General features: G+C 42.3%; 1 protein-coding gene across 1 annotated transcript in view; it reads right to left on the reverse strand.

Annotated features, from left to right (window-relative positions):
* The window catches only part of LOC110496118 (syndecan-2-A), a 34635-nt gene extending 11503 nt beyond the window's left edge, over nucleotides 1–23132 (reverse strand). Inside the window, exon 1 of the mRNA XM_021571819.3 lies at nucleotides 22586–23132. Coding sequence (XP_021427494.3) covers nucleotides 22586–22645 — 60 coding nt within the window. The 5' untranslated portion in view covers nucleotides 22646–23132. The remainder of the gene's footprint in view (nucleotides 1–22585) is intronic.
* Between the last annotated feature and the right edge of the window lie 1379 nt (nucleotides 23133–24511).

Here is a 24511-nt window from a genome sequence, read left to right on the forward strand (position 1 = left end):
AGTATTTTGTCAAAATACTTTTATTTTGCGCCTGTGCCAAAAAAAATCTGATGTTTTTCCTATAGACGCCCAATAAGAGACAGCATCCTGAGAGGAAGAAAGTCAATTTCAAGGTTTCCAATGAAAACAGACGCTCACTGATAGCCTGGCTGTGGGACAATAGAGTAAACCTACCTGCCTGTACAATCCTATTTACGCAGTTCAGCAAGATAAAATAAGGCAAGAAATATGTATTCTAATGGTCTGAATGTAAACCTAAATGAGACCATGAATCATAACAAGCCATAACACGATTCATAAGACACAATCATTTTTGCAATGTTGCAATATAACATAACATGCGACATATGTGCCAATTGCGCGCTCTGGTATCGGTGTGTCAATGTGTGTGAACGCTCACACACGCTGCAACACATTACGGCTAATTAACTTCACCTCGGACCACTAAATATTTTACTCGCATACCAATTAAAGCCCGTCTGCTTGACTCATTCGCTGAGGCACCTGATGAACCTAATGTAAAGTTAAATGTAAACCTTGAGTGAAACAATAAGAAGCAAAAGGTAGCTCACGAGGTTTCAACATGTAACGTTTTGAGTGAAGACCTCAGCTCTATTGCATCTAAGCCTGTAGAAAGTGACAGAGTTCTTTCTGCACACAGCCCTCTCTGGAACACCAAGTCTACCATTTGGAATACTCCCCCCCCCCCCCCCCCCCCGGGGTTGGGAATTGGGAAATTCCTCGGCCCCGTTAAACATCTTTTGATACGCATAGGAAACCCTAGATTCTTTGTCAGCTCGGAAACCCAATATGCTGGGAAATGGGCTTCACCTGCGAGTCATTTTTTGTGAGGAGGGAAACTGACAGATTTGCCGCAGCACGGCAGGTTTCTTCCCTCAAGTCACAGTGGAAATAGGAAGCTGTAACAGAGGCAAGGCTGAACAGAAACGAGCACAGGGTGGTTTTAAGAGCTTAGGCCTGTATAAAAACAGGTCTAATGTTCTATAACCATAAAATCTCTTGCTGTAACCAAAAAAAAAAAAATTTAGTTCAGAAGCATCAGTAATCTAGAATTCCCACATCCAGGAGCAATGTTCTTACTTGACTACCATATATAAAGTCCACTATCCACACAAATAACACTGGGCCAGTCAAAATGGTGCCCGTGTAAACATGAACGGTAGGTCTCTTCAGAGGGCAGATCTGTGAGAGGAGGGATGTTGCTTGTTGAACACGAGTGGGGAGAGAGGGGAAGGGGCTTAGAAAAGTCTCAATCCTCAGCAAACCACTGACCCCCTAATTGATATCGTCTGAAGAGGAAAAGTACCACGCCATGTTCGCAAACTCACCATTTTGACCCGGTTCTGACTTGTCTGAATGTCGTTGGAGACACTCTGTTCTTTCGCCCTGCCTTTGTACCTGCTTAGCGTTCATTTCACACATCCCTGACTAACTCAGCAACACGCACTTCATCACAAAGAAACGTTTCACTAAAGGTCTGGAACAGACCAAGGCCTTTCCAAGGCCACATATCATGCAGCAAAATTACTATGAGGATGATAGTGGAATAGCGGTTGACAAAATGTAATCTATTCAGGTTATAAGCACTGAATTACTCCTCCAGCCAGTTCATCATTGGCCTTATAAATCATGGCTCATATCACCTAAAAGAGAGGTTGATGAGGGGAGGGGGAAAGTGAGAGAACGTTAAAAAAGGAGAGTGCACAAAAGAGAAAGCACGAGGGGGCATTTGAAAGCCTCAGGTAAGAGCAATTACTGCAGCCAACACACACACACACGCACGCGCACACACACACACACACACACACACACACAATTCCAACGGCGTCATCAGTTTCACCTTTAATTAATAGCCGGACCAAAACTGTCTCACACGGTAACCTCTACTGAAGCACTTTTGGCTAGAGGCACATTAAAGCAAGATGAGGCCATTTCAGTCATGGGGAAAATGAGCAGGCCTGCCCCGCGGTCGGCTCCATACAATCACGCTGAAGAAAATTAACACTTTCCCAAGAGCTCATTCTCCAAGTCCGAGTAACTCTACCGTGACTCATTGATCTTAATATAACACAGACCGGATTTCCATTCCTGTAGTAAAATCCCTGGTGGCCGTGTGGAGGAAAATGTTTAAATGTCCTTATGGCCTCAAAGAGTTAGATTCCACCTTTCTGACTTCACCTGCAGCATATTAATAATCTCTAAGATGTTTAACCTACAGGTGGAAGAGAGGCCTGCTTTTTCTAGAAAAAGGAAATGAATACTTTTGCTCCCAGTATGCTTGACTATTCTCGATGGGGCCTGTGCACATTAGGGAGAGAATGAAGGATGGATATTGCAGGAAACAGGCCTTGGGTTCTGTTCAAAGCGCTCATCTCTTTGGTTTGATATGCAACACTCGGGTACGATTGGATTCTTCCTGAACACAGGGCTGGCTTACAGCGTGTGGTCCAGATTCGTACCGTTCCGCCGGGAGCTGTCAGTGACTGAAAGGCATTCCTCCCTGGTGAAAAGCTATCGGAGGAGGAGGAATGCTGAGAGGATCTGCCAAGTCCTCTTCTTGGAGAGAGAAAACAGGCCTTCGCTTTTTCCTTATATCTTAATACGAGCCAGAGAATGGAGGAGGGTGGATGCTTTTCACCAAAGATGTACCTCCCGATTACTGCATTGTTTGAATAAGAAGAGCAATGTATAATTTGACTTTGACATGGACAATGAGTGAACCAAATCCTCCTTACAGTATTCAGTTTCGTATTACAAGGACTCGATTCAAGGTTTTCGCAATGAAAACAAGTTACGTAAAACAGCAACAAACACCTGGTTCACGGGGGAAGCTGCCCGGCAGACCTACACTGCCTTGGCACACAAACCTAGAGGCATGCAGAGAGGCACAAACAAATGAAGCGGACACAGGGAAACATGCTCCCTCGCATGTCCCAGCCCCCCCCCGACCCCCCTCTAACCCCTCTATTAGTCGGGGGTGTTTCAGGTGCTCTGCAGGGCTCAACAGCAGGAGATGAATGCACCCTTCCAGGCCACAGCCTGTGAGAAATTCATTGTACAATGTATTTTGATGCCCCCCCCCAATACTCCCCACACAGTAATACAGATTTTTACATTTCTTTTCATTGCCTCTCCCACTCCAAAAGGCATACAAAACATTTCAAACTGTAGATGAATCTAATACCTTCTCAAGGCTGACCTATTTGTATTGTGGGGCTGTATCCCCGTTCGGAGCCTTTTCAACATGCTTGGAAAGAATTTCAGGCACAAAGGCGACCAAAGAAGTCACCAGTCACCTCAACCCATGTGCTTCAGCCTAAGCCAGCTATACTAAACCACTATGCTAACTAGCAATACCTCTGATCCATGCCACTGTTGCCATTGTGTCACAAGGCACTTCTCATTCACACTTCAAACAGTCTGCTATCCCCTTCAGCGTGTCAGGATAAAGGCATGGCTTCAATCAGCATCGCTCAAAGCCTTTGTGTTTGGTTCCCCGGGCCCCTAAAAGAGCTATGGCATCCAGGGAGGGGGGGGGGGGGGCGTGATGGATAAATTAGCTTCTGGTTCAAAGTTTAATTTAATCCAGATTCTAAGCCTCGGCTAGAGTGGTGAAAAAAGTTGTTGTGTGGTGAGCCTTTGTCCGGCTTCCATCCAGGCTTTTAACCCTTTTCTTAACAGGAAACTCATGAGTATTTCAGAGCCAGCTCATTAACCCCATGCAGCCAGGAAGGGCTGTGACATGAAATAGCTCCTAGGAGTGGGGGGGGGGGGTCAAAGGTGACCTGACCACAATGTCATGTTGTCTTTCTCACAACATAATGCAGAAAAGTGGCTCGTTGGGAGGGGGCTTTCGTTGTCTCTTCATAGTCAAGGCGCTATGTGACTTTTGAGGATTTGTTGTCATTTTATTTGATAACTTATCCAATTTTACAGGCATGGACAGACAAGTTGAGTTGTCGTAACAAGATTATTTTCCAAATGTGTTAGGTCATAGTATTTAGAGTTTGCAATCTTATTCCTTTCATTTACAGGAAGAAAACTTTAAGAACGGACCGGTGGGATGCGAAAATGTTCATGCTCTTTCACCCACACTCAAGCTCATTTATACATATGGCCTTTTCCCCACCCACTTATCTATTTGTGCAGAAAAAAATATGACCTGCCAAATTCCTCCAAAGCTCAGTTCATCTCTCACTGCTCCACTGCTGCAAATGAGCCCTTATCTGGATAGATATGGGCCATGTGTATGGGGGGTGATTTCACCGCTTCAGTGGCTGATCTGCTTCAGTCTTAACAGTGCAGCAATTGAATTCCCATCCAACCCTTCCCTTAAGAGGATTTGTGTTCACGGGAGTCAGGAGGGCACTACACTCTGGTGGTGGGGGCAGGGGGCGACAGTAGGAAGAGGGTGGAAAAGGGGGGGTGACAGTAGGAAGAGGGTGGAAAAGGGGGGGCGACAGTAGGAAGAGGGTGGAAAAGGGGGGGGGGAAGAGAGAGATTGGCCCAGATGAAAGAAATAATGACGAGGGAGAGAGGTAGTGGAGATGGAGTTGCCATAGCGGTGATGACTTGTTCCTCTGAGAGCAGTGTGGACCTGTTTATCTGTTAGTGTACCTGAGGGCATGACGATGCGGACTATAATGCTGACAATGAAGAGGAAAATGAATGTTGAGAGGTTGATGAAGGGAGCGACACACAGCCAGTACCGGCAGGGGGAGGAAGAGAGAAGCAGGTGGTGATCCCTGATCCCATTATCCAAATCTAATCCAGCAGAGCACAAAACCAACGCTAGCACAAGATCAAATAAAATGACTGGAGCACCAACCCGGGTCTCAGCACAACCTGCAGGGACTGTGATCCAGGACTAGGAGGGTTAGCCCCGGTCGCTTCGTTCAAACACTGATTCAGAGACAGGTCTAAAGTTTCACACTGGGGCACTTAGCCCTCACCGCAAGCTACATACTCTGTCCGCACTACGGAGGTAAGATCGAAACAATAACAGCCCTAAAGGCATGCTCAAGCCAAGTGGCAACATATGAAGAGTGGGAAGCCAAGAGTCATCTGATAGCCAATTAATGAGACAAGGCCCTGGGAGCTGGGCTAGTTACCTTATAGGTTTGCACAGTCACATACTATTCAACAGTGCATCATGAAGACATATTGAAACATTGACCTTAACCTCAGACTCTCAGAGAACAAAGCTGCTCTGAATGATGCCACAGATTTAAATATGTGGCCTCTTCCTGTTTTGTTAACAAGAAGGTGCGGGGGGGGGGGAGACACACATACTTACAGTACATACTAACCTTTCACACAGTCACACAATTACTGGGAGGATTATCAGTTTAGGAAGTGACATATGCTGAAGATTAGCTGCTATAGCCGGCGTTCGGGGAGCGAGTCAGGCCTCGTACACAGGAAGAGATCAAACACTACTCTACAGAGAGGAAGCCAGTTGAGTTTGTGTGTGTGTGACGCTTGACAGAATACCACCGCTCCTTCCGATTTGGTTTCCATGTTTGTTGAAACAAACCACTCCACAACAAAGGGAAAATCATTTTCCACTCCATGTTTTATGCATGCCAGCTGCTGGGATTGCATTCCTAGCTAATTAACAGAAAAACAATGTAGCCACAGTTAGCTCACAAAGCAAGGGTAAACAACTCACACGGTTCTGGACAATATCATCTACAGCACATTATGTAGACAACTTTTGTAAAACAGCTGTAACAGACCAGGATTTTCCGGTCTCTGTTTTCTGTATTCCGCGCAATAAAGTTATAAAGTCACAAAACCCATAGGCATATAAGCTACCCTCTGAATAAAAATATCAGGGCTTTTACAAAAAGCGGGTTTGCTTGGTTTCTATGGAGCTTTTGTCTGACTGTTCAAAGCAGCGCTCTAGCCCTGAGCTCATATTTGAGAAAGAGGAGGCAATTCATATTCCATTCTGTGGAAACAGAAATAGGTCCTTTACCAGTACCACGTCTTGGCTGCTTTCTCCATCATTAATGAATGTGTGGCAGAAGGAACATCTTCCCCCCTCTGGACCCTTGGAGAAGCCAACTTTATCAACACAGAAAACACACTTTCGACACACACGGCCAGAACCTCCTAAATGTATTGTTTTGTCCTCCGTCAAGAACCAGCAATTGTGATCGCTGACAAAACTGTGAAGCTAAAAACAGCTTTAACCTCTTAGAGCTCTAGGGGCGCTATTTCATTTTTGGATAAAAAACGTTCCCGTTTTAAGCGCGATATTTTGTCACGAAAAGATGCTCGACTATGCATATTCTTGACAGTTTTGGAAAGAAAACACTCTGAAGTTTCAGAATCTGCAAAGATTTTGTCTGTAAGTGCCCCAGAACTCATTCTACAGGCGAAACCAAGATGATGCATCACCCAGGAATTAGCAGAATTTCTGAAGCTCTGTTTTCCATTCTCTCCTTATATGGCTGTGATTGCGCAACGAATGAGCCTACACTTTCTGTCGTTCGCCCAAGGTCTTAGCAGCATTGTGACGTATTTGTAGGCATATCATTGGAAGATTGACCATAAGAGACTACATTTCCCAAGTGTCCGCCTGGTGTCCTGCGTCGAATTCGGTGCGCAATTGCCAGCTGCTTCCACTTTACCATTTGATTCAGGGGAGAAAGCATGTGTCCAAGAACGATGTATCAATGAAGAGATATGTGAAAAACACCTTGATGATTGATTCTAAACAACGTTTGCCATGTTTTCAGTCGATATTATGGAGTTAATTTGGAAAAAAGTTTGCGTTTTGAGGACTGAATTTATGGATTTTTTTTGGTGGCCAAATGTGATGTATAAAACAGAGCTATTTCTAATACACAAGGAATCTTTTTGGAAAAACTGAGCATCTGCTATCTAACTGAGAGTATCCTCATTGAAAACATCAGAAGTTCTTCAAAGGTAAATGATTTTATTTGAAGGCTTTTATGTTTTTGTTAATGTTGCGTGCTGGATGCTAACGCTAATGCTAATGCTAAATGCTAACGCGAAATGCTAACTCTAGCTAGCTACTTTTACACAAATTATTGTTTTCCTATGGTTGAGAAGCATATTTTGAAAATCTGAGATGACAGTGTTGTTTACAAAAGGCTAAGCTTGAGAGATGGCATATTTATTTCATTTCATTTGCGATTTTCATAAATAGTTAACGTTGTGTTATGCTAATGAGCTTGCTGATAGATTTACACAATCCTGGATACAGGGTTTTTTTCATAGCTAAACGTGACGCAGAAAACGGAGCGATTTGTCCTAAACAAATAATCTTTCAGGAAAAACTGAACATTTGCTATCTGAGAGTCTCCTCATTGAAAACATCTGAAGTTCTTCAAAGGTAAATGATTTTTTTGAATGCTTTTCTGTTTTTTTGTGTAAATGTTGCCAGCTGAATGTTAATGCTAAATGCTACGTTAGCCATCAATACTGTTACACAAATGCTTGTTTTGCAATGGTTGAGAAGCATATTTTGAAAATCTGAGATGACAGTGTTGTTAACAAAAGGCTAAGCTTGAGAGCTAGCATATTTATTTCATTTCATTTGCGATTTTCATGAATAGTTAACGTTGCGTTATGGTAATGAGCTTGAGTCTGTATTCACGAACCCGGATCCGGGATGGGGAGATCAGAAAGGTTAACGTATCTGCCAAATCTTACTCTCGCTACGCAACCCAATTCTATCCCTCTGCTGTAATTCCTGAAGAATGTGCAGTTATGAAATCTGCCGCCTAGCTTTCCCTGAGTTCCTGAAACAACACAAGGCCACCCTTTCGGTCTCGTCTGGCCGGGCTTTACATCTGATCTGTACTATGTTTATCCCATGCCATTGATTACTGTTGGTTTGCCCTTTGCTGAATGACGCGTTGTCGGTCTTTGTTTGATGATGTGTTGTCAGGGTTTAGGGCTTTGGACAGTGTGCCTGCCACCGCTGCCCTGGAGAACCAAACTACAGAGTCTTCAAATCAAATGTTATTTGTCACATACACATGGTTAGCAGATGTTAATGCGAGTGTAGCGAAATGCTTGTGCTTCTAGTTCCTTTCAATCATGACATCATGGTTGTCTTCTGGATCCAAATTAGAAGACGCAGGAAGCTGTATTCTAAACACGGCTAGGATTAAAGATAATAATGTAGCTATTTTACAAAACACAAAAAGGTGAAAATGTCTTTGTACAAGTGAACCGAATCTGAATTGGAGGCAATTTTCCTACATGCTAGAAGGAGAGCAAAATAGTAAAAAAAATAGCTGTGCCTTAGAGAGCAATTATTGGTTATATAGTATTTCCCTACGGTACGGTGTAACTAGACAGAGAAGTAAAGTACTTCCTGTTTTTATAAAACTGTTCCTATGACAACCACTACTCTGCTGAATATTCATGAGTGCGCCATCAGGGACTTTAAATGCAGTACCATTGAATAAAAGAGAAAGGTTTACACATGACCACAGCATTCAAATGAGAGGTGTTATTTTGAAAGCCCCTAACAAATTTCTATCCATTTCATTACGGAAGTTCCTCAAATGCCTTTGGAATCTGGGAGATTTCTCATGAAAACATTACGAGATTATTAGGTATAATTTGTGGTCCCTAACACACCCTGATTAGAGTGCAAGATGTACACCTGGCAGCTGATTCAGTGTTGCATAGAATCAAGCCATGGAAAAATAATGGAAACACCAGACATTAAAGTACATTCTTCTGCTTCGTGGAGCACAGTACAGGTTTCAATTAGGAGCTTTTTAGAACTGATAAAATGGGCTCGTAAATATGAGTGAGCACAGATGTGTTAAATGCACCGTGTCGTTTTCCAGAGCAATCTTGGGAGAGAGATGGAAAAAGTTAAACTGACGTCATGCCTTCATATATCCCCCATTCTTTGGATAACACCACACAGATGGAGCACATTCCCACTCAGATCCTTGTCTATACAGCAGAACAGAGCCAAAAGGGACAAGGAGAGGCCTCCAAGCAACGTTTGATTTAGCAGGCAGTAGATATACAAAACGGCAGACCAACAAGCTTGACCACAAACTATGAAACTGTGAACCAACAAAGATTTCTGTAAATTCTGAATTCTGGTGTGGCGTGCGTGTGCCCAAGTCTGAGCAAGGAGTTGGAGAGTGTTGTTCAAAGTTCTAGTTGTGACTGAATTCACTTGAGAGTAATTCCGTGGCACCTAAAATATGATTTGAGGGTGAAAGGAGGCCCAGATTAAAGAATGTCCATCCAGATGTATTCCTCTTTACTGAACCTGGAAAACCAAGGAGATGTCCTTCCTTTAAATGTGGCAACGGTAAAAACACAATTTTACACAATCACAGAGTGCATTTGTTAAGTATTCGGACCCCTCGACTTTTCCCACATTTTGTTACTTTATAGCCTTATTCAGAAATGGATGGGAATAAAAATTAAATCTACACACACAATACCCCATAATGACAAAGCAATTTGCACATTAAAAATAAACTGAAATATCACATTGCCATAAGTATTCAGACCCTTTACTCAGTACTTTGTTGAAGCACCTTTGGCAGCGATTACAGCCTTGAGTCTTCTTTGGGTATGACGCTACAAGCTTGGCACATTTGTATTTGGGGAGTTCCCTGCAGATCCTCTCAAGCTCTGTCAGGTTGCATGGGGAGGGTCGCTGCACAGTTTATTAATGTCTCTCCCTATGCTTCACCATAGGGATGGTGGCAGGTTTCTTCCAGACGTGATACTTGGCATTCAGGCTAAAGATTTCAATCTTGGTTTCATCAGACCAGATAATGTTGTTTCTCATGGTCTGGGTCCTTTAGGTGCCTTTTGGCAAACTCCAAGCGTGCCGTCAATGTGCCTTTTCCTGAGTGGTGGCTTCCGTCTGGCCACTCTAACATAAAGGCCTGATTGGTGGAGTCCTGCAGAGATGGTTGTCCTGGAAGGATCTCCCATCTCCACAGAGGAACTCTGTCAGAGTGACCATCGGGTTCTTGGTCACCTCCCTGACCAAGGCCCTTCTCCCCCGATTGCTCAGTCTGGCCAGGCGGCCAGCTCTAGGAAGAGTCTTGGTGGTTCCAAACTTCTTCCATTTAAGATTGATAGAGGCCACGGTGTTCTTGAGGACCTTCAAGGCTGCAGAAACTGTACATTTTTACCTCACTCAACACAAATGTGTTTTTACTCATCTAAAATTATTGGCAGATCATTTAGCTATTTAAAAAAAATTATATTTATATATGTATTTATCATTTCAAGATAGTTTACCTTAAGGCTTGCTCAGATTTCACTACTTGCAGTGAAGTATCTAGTGCATTGGATGACAGTAAGGCTCTATTTAATCTGGATTGCTGAAGCGTTACAGATTGAAAGATATGTAAAAGGTCATTTCTTTCTGACTGAGCCGACACATGCAGCGTTTACCGCTAATGCGGGAACATTGCCTTTAAATTTCTATCACGCTGCAATCCTGAACATCCGCGATATGGATTGAATAAAGCCCTGAGTCTAAATAGCTTTCAAAACAACATGAGATAATAGCATGCAATCGATTGTTGGATCATACATTTTTCATTTCAATGAGGGAAAGCACAAATTGCTTTTTGACACAATATTGCCGTTATTACTCTTGGCAACCCAGATTTCTTGGGGATAGTATCAGGCAGATCTGTGATGCTGTGCTCAAGCCAAACACTTAACTCTCATTACTGTCCTAACTAGCCCAATCCAGTGCCATTCTGCTCGGCACATGGGTCTGCCGCGCCCCCCCGCCAAGTCAGACGGACTCACGCGTTCCCCCGCAGTAAAGCACCAGATAGAGGGAGATTTGTTCGCCAAAAGGGAAACCAAATTCACACGGTTCTCTTCCATGAAAAAGTGTCACCAGGCTGCATGCAGGGTAGTAAATGGAACAAGCAAAGAAAACAGGGTTTTCCCCTCTTCTCTTCGTCACAACCACAGAACCTCCACCGCAATCCACTGAAGGAACTTTCCATTTGCTATGCTAATCAAGAGAGTGCGGAGAGACTGCTTTATAAGCAAAAGCTGCTATGAGTTACTGTTTTCAACAAAAACTTGACATCCATGTTGAGAAAGATGAGGGGTCACTAGTTTGTCAAATTGTGGCTCTTTACTGCCCCTGCCACATGCATGGTGGAAGGTGCCAAAGTTAAACCACTGTCCATGTGCTGCCCTCTCCCCAATGTGTTTTCCCCATTCCTAGAAGGCTGGACTGACTGTCTTTTGGAAACACACAACCTCAGCCTCATGAAAGAATCCCTTCCAACCAGTCAAGAGGCGTGAGGGGGAGAAGCTGTTCCTTTCAAACAAACACACATACGTCCTGCAGATGTTCGCGACGCCGACACAAACACTCGCTTCTTGAGTGTCCACAAAGCAGAGTGTGTTGCTGCATCGCTCTGTTCTTTAAATTAAAAAAATTAAAAAACATTTGCCTTCATTCTTTTCAGCTGTCTTAAAGGGAATATTCATGCAACTGTTCTCAGCGCAACTCAAATAGACAGCGGTAATGACAAAGCAGAATCTTAGCTTCGGGGTTGCGTCGACAAATCAGGGCTGCGTGGCTGATGACGAAGCAAGAGCACAAGGGATGGACGCCTTCCTTCAGAGGCCCAAGGAGCCTCGGCCTGTAGAATCCATTAGAGATTACATAATGTTTGTCAGATAGGGAGCAAATGAATACACCCCCGGAAGGGGCATGAAGTAGATGCTGCACACAGCAAGACATGACTATTCCCACTGGTCACTTTAATAATGTTGACATACTTTTTTACCCACTTCACATGTATATAGTATATTCTAGTCATGGCTCATCTTATATAACCACTGCTGTACACACCTTTTCTATTCACATTCAGTCCACACACACCATTCACATACAGTCCACACAGACCATTCACATACATATATATGTATATTCCAGGCTCTGGTCTGGAAGCTAAATTCCTGCAATTCTATCCATTTTGCCATGGAGTTTTGTAGTGTGTAACTAAATACTGTATTCTATTATTACTACAGTTTATTGCACTTTAGTTACACTGCTTACACACACCACATATTGATTTATTTATTGGATTCTTCGAAAAAACTGCTGTACATATCATTCTTAGTATATATTGTGTAAATTGATATGGTATATATATGTAAAGATATGCAATCTAGTATTACAGTTAGTGCTATTTAGGTGAATAAAATTCATTCCGACATTTCAACATTTCTTGTAAAAAGAAATATTATTTGTATTTGTGTACTTTTTGACATTTTACTGCATTGTTAGGAGCTAGTAACATAAGCATTTAGTTGCACCCGCTATAACATCTGCTAAACTGTGTACACGACCAATAAACGTTGATTTGATTTGTGGTAGGTTTATAAAAACACGGTCCACAAACTTAGCCCTGGTTTCTATGTGGCTGTATGTACCTAAAAGGCTTGCTCCCAGATAAAGACTAGAATGTTCAAGATGGGATGGGAGGCTAAGGAAAGTGAATATTTTGCCCACTGCAGACACACATTTTATTTATTTATCATGCCTTAAATTAGAGATGATGCTCTTCTTAAATAGCTTACTTTTATAAAAGAAGGATGGATAAAGGCCTCCTCTACTCACCTTAAAAGAGCCTGGTCCTAAAATTGCACAATAGCAGCGTGTACAAATATTCCGGTCAAAATGTTGTGTATCGATGTTGTTACCCTCTTCTTTATGCCGAAGCCAAACAGCCTCAGGTGATGAGCTGTCAGGAGTGTGGGGTGATGCAGCGGTCAGTTAGCAGCTTGTGCTACTCGGGCACAACATTACTTAAATCAGTGAACAAAAAAAACAAACGGCCAACAAATGAAACTCTGATGTGCTGTGTAGTACATCTCCCCTGACCCCCTTGATTTCGTGTTATTTAAGGGCACGGGATAATAAAGCACACAATACACATTCATAAGCACATCATAAACATTTCTTTACAGCTACATAGCATTATTACAACTTAATGTAAGCATTCATGCATTTATGGTGTGCTTATTGATGTGTAATGCTTCATGATATACAGTTTGTAAACAATCACCTATTTTGTTGGATGCAAAGTCCCTCTAAGTGTATAGAATGGAATTTCAGTGGTTCCCCACTCATTGTCCTTGAGTGTCCCAAGATTCCAAGGCCATTTCGGAGTTATTCCTTTGAGGTCCTGCATTGCATGACACTAAGGGCTCTACTTAATTTGTATTGCTGAAGCGTTACAGATTGAAAGATAGAAATGTAAAAGGTCATTTCTGATTGAGCCGACACATGCAGCGTTTACCGCGTTAGCGGGAACATTGCCTTTACATTTCTACCACGCTGCAATGCTGAAAATCCGCAACATGGAGTGAATAAAGCCTGGAGTCTAAATACATTTCAAAACATCAACATGAGATAATAGCATGCAATCGATTGTTGGATCATACATTTCAGTGTAACTAAAAAGTAGTGCGCAATACACTGAAAAGGGTGGTGGGAAGGGAATCTTGCCCTGGAGGCAGCTCTCCAGAGTGGCCACTAGCTGGCACAGTTATAAAGTCATAAAACCTTTTATGAAACCTAACCCTAAACCTTAACCACACTGCTAACCCTAATGCCTAACACTAACCTTACATTTAGACCAAAAAGCTCATTTTGGTTTTCATGAATTTTTTACGATATCTGACTCGTTTCAAGAAACTAGGTGTATGTCGTGTGTCACTACTTCACAGGAGAGCCATTTGAACGTAATTAGTTTATCTAAATATGTTTTTTGGAAGAAATGCCTTCTGGAACATGTGAACGTTCATGTGCTTTAACAACAAACGTGTATGCCATTTGTAAATACGATCTCAATTGTCAAATTATGAGTCTAGTTGGTTTAGCTACGGAAAAAATACAGGAACCTTCCCGCTAACCATGATTGGCTGGACATGCCGAGAGATGAGTTTGGATTGGTCTGCCATATAACATGAGCTGCTCAGTATGTGTAGGTAATCCTTTCTAACGCAGCTTTTCTGAAAGAGATCACAAAGAAATGCAAAAGTGTTACTAATCCTCTCCACTTTCTGGAGGACCGAGTTTTGAAATCAGCGGAATGTCCGGTGGAAGCAGAGTTTGATCGCTAAGGAGATGGAGAAAATTGTGGCATTTGACTGCAAATATGTGGAGGGAGTCGTAAGAGAACACACAGAAGGATGTTGTATAAAACACCTGTCTTCGGATTACATCTTCAAACTAGGGGCAACGATGGCATCCGTGACAGAGAGGGAAAAGCGTTCATCCATGTATACAGGTAAGAGAGTCTACCTCACTACAATTTGTCAGAAAGTAATTTTGATTGCAAGTTAAACAGTACTGTTAGCTAGCTAGTTAATATTAGCTGGCTGGCTCATTAGCTAACGTTATGTGTATGATCTGTGTAGTAATTTATTCGTATATCAGAGCCATTTGCATTGCTAGTTCTAGCTTGAACCTAGTTGGTTAGATTTAGCTACCTGGAGATTCATGCATTATGAGTTGGGATTTTGGTTAATTGTTTAGCTAGCTAGCCACTATACAAGTAACCATTTCACTGTACCTTTTACACCTGTGCATGTGACAAATAAATGTAGATTCTATTGGATATAATGTGTGTTTACCAGAGACGGTAATGTGAAGAACAACATGAACTGCATCAAAGTTAAATTAGGTTATAACGTTAGGCCAACGAGACAGTGTCCAAGTTCTAAAATTGCTTTAATTGTCACATTCATAACCATAATCTATATTCTGTAATTATCTTATTTAAATTGTAAATAATGATCTAGCTGTGAGTTTATATTCCTGTAATAAGACGCTGTCAGCTATATGATATGGTCATTATTTGAACTATTATTTGAACATAACGTTAGCTAGCTAACAAGCTAAAAAAGAACCAAAAAATGTTTTTTAAAGTTTATTTTAGTTGCCTGGTTAGCTAGATTGACATATACTAAATACATTTTTTTGTGTTAATACTTTTTCATAATGACAAGTTTGATGTCGGACGAGAATAGAATGTTCAAAGGGCCTCCCGAGTGGCGCAGCTATCTAAGGCACATCATCGCAGTGCTCGAGGCGTCACTACAGATCCGGGCTCTATCCCGGGCTGTGTCACAGCCGTCCCCTACCGGGTGACCCATGAGGCAGTGCACAATTGGCCCAGCGTCGTCTGGATTAGGGGAGGGTTTGGCCATCCGAGATGGCCTTGTCCCATTGTGCTCTAGCGACTCCTGTGGCGGGCCGGGTGCATGCAAGCTGACACGGTCGCCAGTTGGACGATGTTTCCTCCGACACATTGGTGCGGCTGGCTTCCGGGTTAAGCAAACGCGTGTATCAAGTAGCAGTGCAGCTTGGCAGGGTCGTGCTTTGGTTGCAGCGACGGACAAGACTGTAGCTACCAATTGCATAGCACAAAATTGGGGAGAAAAAAGGGTAAAAAGTCATTTTAAAAAACAAAATATAAAACAATTGAATATTCATGATGTCAGTGTGACAACTGTCTAGAGACATGTCAATAGACGTACCATAAACAAGCCTTTAGTCTTGAAATATTTGGTTGTTTAGTACACTACTGTACTCATTCTGTTTACCACATGGCCACACATGTGAATCCTTAAAGAGATGGGTGGGGCCAAGGCTTAAGAGGGTGTGAAAGATGCTGAATGGATGTAGACAAAGAGCTCTCCAGTAGGTGTAACAAACATTCAAGGGCCATTTTCTCAAAAGTGGGGTTACAAGTTAATCAACATTCAAAGCAGAATTACTTACCTAATGTTCCTCAATTGTAAGGTATGATATAACATTTTCTAGCTCTGAGTCTCTAGTTTTATCAGAAATACCATTTCAAATTTTACTGCATAAGACTGTAGCAAGCCGGTCGGTCACTTATAGCCAATTTTGACTTTCCAGCCGGCACATCTAGCGGAAATCTCTAAGTTCTACCTCCAGGGCAAGATTCATGACAATAAACGTCAACCTTCTAATTAACACATAGATTTTTCTGGTGGTTATCAGCCAAACCACTTGATTGCCATGCCAACATTGAGAATCAATGCCACGTGACGAGTTTCATTGAGGCGGATATCTACGCCCCTCACTGCAAGAAGGGAAATACAGATAGAGAGAGAAGTGATAGATTGATAGGGGAGGGGGGGGGGGGGTTTATGATATAGAACCATATATGGTTGACTAGAAATGAATGTGTGTGTAACGTCTGCTTCCAACTCACACCCTCAAACACCTAGATCCCCTGAACGCAGCTCACTCTCCAGATCGCAATCACCTGAATTCTAATCACCTTTTCACACACCTGTATGTCATTATCACACACTATTTAGTTCAGTTCTTTGCACCCCATCACGGAGTTATTGTTTGTTTTGTGGCACACGTCTTTCGGAGCTCTGTGTTTTCCCGTAATTTACTCCTCCCGTTTATGATAGTGAGGCAGGCAAAAACTAACGACGCCTTTTGCCTATTTCCTATCGGATTTCCTGTTATCTACCTATTGTCTGATCTCCCGGACTACGTTACTAGCCTGTTCCCTGCCTGTACTGTTGCCATTTTGGGCCCCTGTGTATGACCTTCAGCCTGCCCCTGGATCCAGCGACATGTCTCCTCATGTGGTCCTTTGCGATAAACACCTGCTGCGCCCTGCGCTTGAAACCAGCTCTCTGTCTCCCCTCGTGTTCATTACAGTGTGAGCAGTTGGGCCTGTAGTTGTCATGCCCACACAACCATGGATCATAACTGGGTAGGCTACATGCAACCCAAAGGGTCAAAGAAAATGACAGGTTGGGAGGCTCTCTTCACAATTGCCTGATCACAACATTGTTTGAAACAACAAAAATGCACAGTAACATGACCACTTGTGTTTTTTCTGAGCTTTGAGCTTCTCCCCAATCACATCCAAGGGAGTGACACCTTTGAGTCAAGCAGACATAAGGGCTTCAGGTTAAGGCTCGTCTATTAAAAAACGTGCAGTCTGGGAGTGACCTCATGCCAAACTATGACTCATTAAAAAACACTGATGTCTGAATCAGCTAATTGGACAACCATTCATAGAGGAGCGGAGCCAAGTGACAAGTCTGTAAGCCACAGAGAAAACAGCGGGACACTTGGAATAAGAGTTCAGTTACAGCACCAACTACATGAGACACAAATGCTCACTGATATCCATGCTGGCATTTTAGCCAATGTATGGGATAAACAGTGTGCCCCAATTGAATGACTAAACATGATATAGAAACAACATAATCGCATAAGAGTAAGTTTGGACTTTATCATTTAAAGCATACTATACATATTTCTAATAGGTTGGACAATAATGCTGCTTTTCGACTAACACCAGTGTTACACGAGTGTATACACCTTTATATAGGGAAATTGTTTTCATAGCTAATGGTGACAGTGAGGACCTGTGAAGAGCAGAATCAACCTCTGCATAATCAAAACAGTTGCTTTCTGAAGTGTTAAAGTTCACAATTAGCCATTGTTATGTAAACGAAAGCTGAAAAGTACCAGTGGCCTGGCGTTTGGCCCCTTAGTAAGAGGTCCACCAGAGCCAATGGCATAGTGACTCGGGTGAGGCCCGTGTAGATGGAGACAGAAACGTCTGAGCCTTTTAGGAAACACTGGGGGGTACATCCTGTAATGGAAATGCGTCAAACAACTTATTCAGCCCTCACTAAAGTGAATGCAAACATCACAGTATCTTGTTGGGTTGCCTGGAGTTATGTCTGACTCTGATAACCAAGCAGTAAACCGAGCTGAGCAGCGCAACATAACATAGCATAGGGATAGGACTATAGCTAGGTTACTTTCCCGGTTAAGTTGATGAACAGGTCCATAGCCGCGGGTCAGTAGTTTTGGGGGTGGGCGGTGGGCAGTTCAGCTTAGCCTATTGAATGGCAAAGTTGGGTGTGTCGAGATACACCCACCAGTTGAAGCTCATTTACTGTACTTCTACACATTTTTAAAACACAAAAAATCCTATTTGGAGAACAGCAAAAACAAAACAAAAACGTCCCCCGGTCATTCTCACCACAATATTAGGTTTCTATTAGGTTTAAAGGGTCTGCGGAATGTCGTCTACAACGTACGACTCAACCTCATCATACACAGGCTACATTTACTCATTTAGCCTACTTATGGAACAGTGCATACATATACCGTGCAACATGAAATAGATGCATAACACACACTATCAAGGCCCACTTCAAATCCCGACATCAATGTGAAGGTAACCAGAGCGAAAAACAGCTGACGGCAAAATGAAAACTATGCCAGATGCATCGAAATAAAAAGGCATACATCGAAGGTATTACTTAGGCTTTCAACACACCAGGACGCATAAAGACAAAAGAAACTCGACCAAGGAATCGACACATTAAGGACACACCCGTAATTCAGCAACGCTGAATCGACAACGCCTCGGTACAGGCAGGCGTAGTGGAGCTCTGTGGAGTGTCGCTGAATGAACAGCGTCTCTGTCTAGTAGGCAGCTAGAATTAGGCTATTCAGTTTGTGGGCAATTAGACATTTTCTGGGCACAGTTGAGTAGCCTACAATGCTTATCTGAAAATCATAACTGGCACCCAGACCTTTAGAAATTGTAGGATCAATTGTAAATTGCCACTCCTATGAAAAAGGATGCAGACCCCCTGCTATAGGCTATATGAAGTCACCCTTGTGGAACAGTGCATGCAGTGTACTATGACAGTGTCATTGTTTCGTGCGCTACCCACCAAAAGTGTTCCTTATGTGTGCACCCAGCTCATTTTTTTGTATTTGCCTGTCTGCATTATTTACCAGGTAAGGGAAACATTCTGCGAATATTGAAGCATTGCATCAACGAATGAGGCAGCACTGAGAATATTGAAACATTTTTGAGCAACCTAGTAGCCAACATTGGAAATGTTTCACCGGGCCAGCTTGTGTCTGATATTGTGTTGCCTACGCAGCATCTGGGTGCTCATTATATACACACACAAAAAAATAGCCCTACATCCACACTCTATCTAAATAACTTTGTAATATTTTATGATTTGCCAACAAGACTGATTTGTTAGAATATCAAAGGTTTTAATTCAGGAAGATGGACAGGCAAGACTGATAGTGTGAGGTAGAAATGTATTACACCAGAAACAGGTAGATTACAGGTAGGGATGCAGGTGGACTACAGGTAGGGCTGCAGGTAGGCTACAGGTAGGGCTGCAGGTAGGCTACAGGTAGGGCTACAGGTAGGCTACAGGTAGGGCTGCAGGTAGGTTACAGGTAGGGCTGCAGGTAGGTTACAGGTAGGGATGCAGGTGGACTACAGGTAGGGATGCAGGTAGGCTACAGGTAGGGCTACAGGTAGGATACAGGTAGGGCTGCAGGTAGGTTACAGGTAGGTTACAGGTAGGGCTGCAGGTAGGTTACAGGTAGGGCTGCAGGTGGACTACAGGTAGGGATGCAGGTGGGCTACAGGTAGGGATGCAGGTGGACTACAGGCAGGGATGCAGGTGGACTACAGGCAGGGATGCAGGTGGACTACAGGCAGGGATGCAGGTGGACTACAGGCAGGGATGCAGGTAGGCTACAGGTAGGGATGCAGGTAGGCTACAGGTAGGGATGCAGGTAGGCTACAGGTAGGGATGCAGGTTTGGATGCAGGAAGAGGATGATGATGATGTTGGCATACAGCAAGAAGTTAAAAAGTTAACCTTAATGATTACCTAGTTGGGCTATCTCAATTATCATTCTGTCAATGCATGACAATGCAAATGTGTTATAGCCTACAATTGTTGTCTTTGATGCCAAAAACATGACATGTATTTTGGGGAAATGCTCTAAGTAGAAAATTGTTCAGTTGTTTATTTTCATACCAATAGACCTACACTAAACCAAAATTGCACTAGCCTACTTGGAGACTAAATAAAAAATAACAATTAGGCTTACAGCTATCACAGCCTGTATCGTAATAGAAATAAAACAGCTTTTGGTTTCAAATGGTCACCAAAAAGGAGGGCTCCCCACCTCCCAATTCCCAATTAATCAACCCCTGGCTATAAGATTACAACAAGGCTTACAACGCCAAGTTCAAATGCCAAAACCAAATTCAAAGCAATCGGTGCAATGCCTAAACAGCTAACAGGCAAAGCAAATGTCACTCTCTCTGCCCTCTGCTTCCTAAAAGTGACAGAAAAGGTGCACTACTTTTCCAATACTTTCATGAAAAAATTACCCCCCCCCCCCAATTTGTATGTATGTATGTATGTATGTATATGTATATATATATATATATATAGTACCAGTCAAAAGTTTGGACACACCTACTCAAAGGTTTTTCTTTGCTTTCACTGTTTTCTAAATTGCAGAATAAGAGTGATTACTCCAAACTATGAAATGTACATATTTAAAGATTCTTCAATGTAACCACCCTTTGCCTTGATGACAGCTTTGCACACGCTTGGCATTCTCTCAACCAGCTTCACATGGAATTCTTTTCCAACAGTCTTGAAGAAGTTCCCACATATGCTGAGCACTTTTTGGCTGCTTTTCCTTCACTCTACGGTCCAGCTCACCCCAAACCATTTCAATTGGGTTGAGATTGTATGATTGTGGAAGCCAAGTCATCTGATGCGGCACTCCATCACTCTCCTTATTGGTCAAATAGCCCTTACAAAGCCTGGAGGTGTGTTGGGTCATTGCCCTGTTGAAAAACAAATGATAGTCCCACTAAGCCCAAACCAGATGTGATGGTGTATCGCTGCAGAATGCTGTGGTAGCCATGTTTGTGTGCCTTGAATTCTAAATAAATAATTGAGTGTCAACAGCAGAGCACCCCCCCCCCCCCCCCACACACCTCCTCCATGCCTCACGGTGAGAACCACACATGCGGAGATCATCCGTTCACCTATTCTGCATCTCACAAAGACATGGCGGTTGGAACCAAATATCTCAAATTCATCAAACCAAAGGACAGATTTTCACCAGTCTAATGTCCATTGCTTGTGTTTCTTGACCCAAGCAAGTCTTATTTTTATTGGTGTCCTTTAGTAGTGGTTTCTTTGCAGCAATGAAGGCTTGATTCACCATGAAGGCTTGATTCACGCAGTCTCCTCTGAACAGTTGATGTTGAAATGTGTCGGTTACTTGAATTATGTGAAGCATTTATTTGGGCTGCGATTTCTGAGGCTGGTAACTCTAAGGAACGCATCCTCTGCAGCAGAGGTAACTCTGAGTCTTCCTTTCCAGTGCGGGTCCTCATCATAGTGCTTGATGGATTTTGCAACTGCACTTGAAGAAATGTTCCAAGTTCTTGAAATGTTCTGTGTTGACTGACCATGTCTTAAAGTAATGGACTGTTGTTTCTCTTTGCTTATTTGAGCTGTTCTTTCCATAATATGGACTTTGTCTTTTACCAAATAGGGCTATCTTCTGTATACCACCCCTACCTTGTCACAACACAAATTCCACAAATTAACTTTTAACACCTATTAATTGACTACCTCATGAAGCTGGTTGAGAGAATGCCAAGAGTGCAAAGCTGTCAAGGCAAAGGGAGGGTACTTTGAAGAATCTCAAACATAATGTATTTTGATTTTTTTAACACTTTTCTGGTTACTACATGATTCCATGTGTTATTTCATAGCATTGATGTCTTCACTATTATTCTACAATGTAGAAAATAGTAAAAATAAAGAAGAACCCTGCAATGAGTTGTTGTATCCAAACTTTTGAATGGTACTGTGTGTGTGTGTGTGTATATATATATATATATATATACACACACACACACACACACACACATACACATTATTTTCAGGTGGTGCTGCAGAACCATCCGCACCCCTACTTCCCATGGCTATGAATAGGCTAGGCAATTTGGATAGGCTACATGCAGCAAAAAGTGTTTATTTGCATTTCACAATAAGATAACCTATGAATTGGCCATTAATTCTAACGACAAAAGCCGCATAAATGGAACCAGACTGGGTTTTATTACCCCCAAAGACCAAATGATAACAGATAGCTTATAAGCACTGATTTGTAAAACTATGCTAGTTGACATTTCCATACAGAAAGGGTTCCTCTATTTTTGACCAGCAACCTGCCACGTACATCGAAATGATAGTTTAGGGGATAAAATACTAAATACTGACATTAAACTAAAACTCTAAAAACAATGTATCTGTTCAAAGCAAACTCTGAACGTTGAAACATTGTCAACATCGACAAACTTGACGTGCAAGTACAGTAACGTTATGGTTCCCAGACCAAGAAAAACAATTACAAATAATATTGACTATAGTTTTAAAAAAATACCTCTGGCCGAAACTGAATTGACATTGCTCTTAAGTTATAATATGATAGACTACAACGTGTCAAATTCAGGACAAGAATAGGCTACATTTACAATTGCTCCGAGTACTCTAACGTTACAATGCAACAATCAAGAAAGAGTGGAGTGGTCAAAGATTCGAAGTTGTTCGTTTTCCCAGCTACCCCCTCAAACAAATCGACATGGTTCGCTTTTAAAACTTACCCTTTCCCCCGAGAGAAAGGCTGTTATGCCGAGGGTCAAAATTATCCAAATGTTCCTCATTATTCCTTCAATAAAATGTGTCGATACGGCAAAAACATACAAAATCTTTCTCCTCCTCTCCCTTTCCTCTTCTGTTTGTGACTAACCCCTTCTCCCCTTTGCACCCTCGCGTTTCTCTACTCTAGAATGGAATCCCACCGGATACGTGTTGCGTTTTGTTATTCCTCCACGCACTTTTTCGTACAAAAAAAAAAATGTAGTTCGAGTCAAATTGCTGCGTAGGACACTTGACTTGGATGTTTCACAGTTGAATCCGGACTTAATTATACCCTGTATTCACTTGAGTGTAGTAGAAACGCAAGTCAGATGTTCCGCTATAACGCGCTAAGATTCGGCCATGTCACACGTTACACAAACTCAACCGCATTGCTGTATGCAGAGAGAGTCGGCAAGAAAATACAGGTCATATGAGGGAGAGCTCGTCCAATGATTGACAGTAACTCCGACCATATGGGAGCATTGTTCAAGCCAAGAGCTTCGCCTCTCTGTACATCATACAGTATCAACGGACTGCCATCAAATCAACTGTCCTGTTGCTTGCATCTACATTTATTTTAATACACTTTGACGTGATATACCTTTTAATAGCCTACATAAATGTTCCAGAAAAGTCCAGTTGCCATTAGTCAAAGATAACATTTATCTTAATTTGTGGGTTATAAATATCTGCATCTTCTGTCCAATGGAGAGGCAAAAACAACCATTAAATTACTGCAGACATATCATCAGCTATTATTTCCCTGTAACAAAGTATTACTTTACTGAAATGACTGTGACAGCTTGACATTGTAATTGTGCTACCAACTGTTTTTCCTGAGGGCCCCTATAGTCCAATAGAGCAGGTCTTCTTGAACTCGGTCCTGGGGCACCTGGGTGCACACACATTTTTTTTTTTGCCCTAGCACCACACAGCTGATTCAAATAATCAAAGCTTGATGATGAGTTGGTTATTTGAATCAGCTGTGTCGTGCTAGGGCATGGACCGAGTTTGGGAAACCCTATAGCAGAGGATAATTTCAAGGAATTTTCCGGTCAGTCCATTTCTATGGTTCATTTCGATGCAAAGTCTCCCCCTACTGGTATAATTCACTCCTAAACGGTAGAGTGATATTATATGGGGTCCAGTGTTAGTAGGCCTACTTTATGAATCCTAGAATCATATCACCCATAGAGTGTCAGTAAATGACCGTTTGAATCTTAATAAATGAGCACTATGTTTAAATTGTGTTACATTCCCATACTGTGAATGGCAAACATTGTTTACACCTTACAAGTAACCATGCATTCAATCTTTGTATCAGGTTATATGCTTGTATATTTGCCATCCTCGCTCAAATCAAATTACATTTTATTTCTCACCAGCCGCCAAATACAATGGGTGTAGACTACCGTGAAATGGTTGCTTACGAGCCCTTCGCAACAATGTCGTTTTCAAAAATGTATAAAAACAGCAACACAAAAAGGAGTAAAATACAAAACAATTAAGGTTTATACAGGGAGTACAAGCAGCAGATCAATGTGCAGGGGTAAGAGGTATTTGAGATGCCTTCTGGAATTATTCACACCACATTTCCCACATTTTGTTGTGTTACAGTCTGAATTTATAATGGACTCACTATGTATGTGTGCAATAATGTTTAACATTATTTTTGAATGACTACCTCATCTCTGTTCCCCACACATACACACACATCTGTAAGGTCCCTCAGTCGAGCAGTGAATTTCAAACACAGATTCAACCACAAAGACACAAAGGTTTTCCAATGCCTGGCAAAGTAGGGCACCGATTGGTGGATGGGTACAAATCAAAAAGCAGACGTTGAATATCCCTTTGAGCATGGTGAAGTTATTAATTACACTTTGGAT

Source organism: Oncorhynchus mykiss, chromosome 18 (assembly GCF_057628025.1).
Source record: "Oncorhynchus mykiss isolate SJ-2025 chromosome 18, ASM5762802v1, whole genome shotgun sequence".
Classification (NCBI taxonomy): Eukaryota; Metazoa; Chordata; class Actinopteri; order Salmoniformes; family Salmonidae; genus Oncorhynchus; species Oncorhynchus mykiss.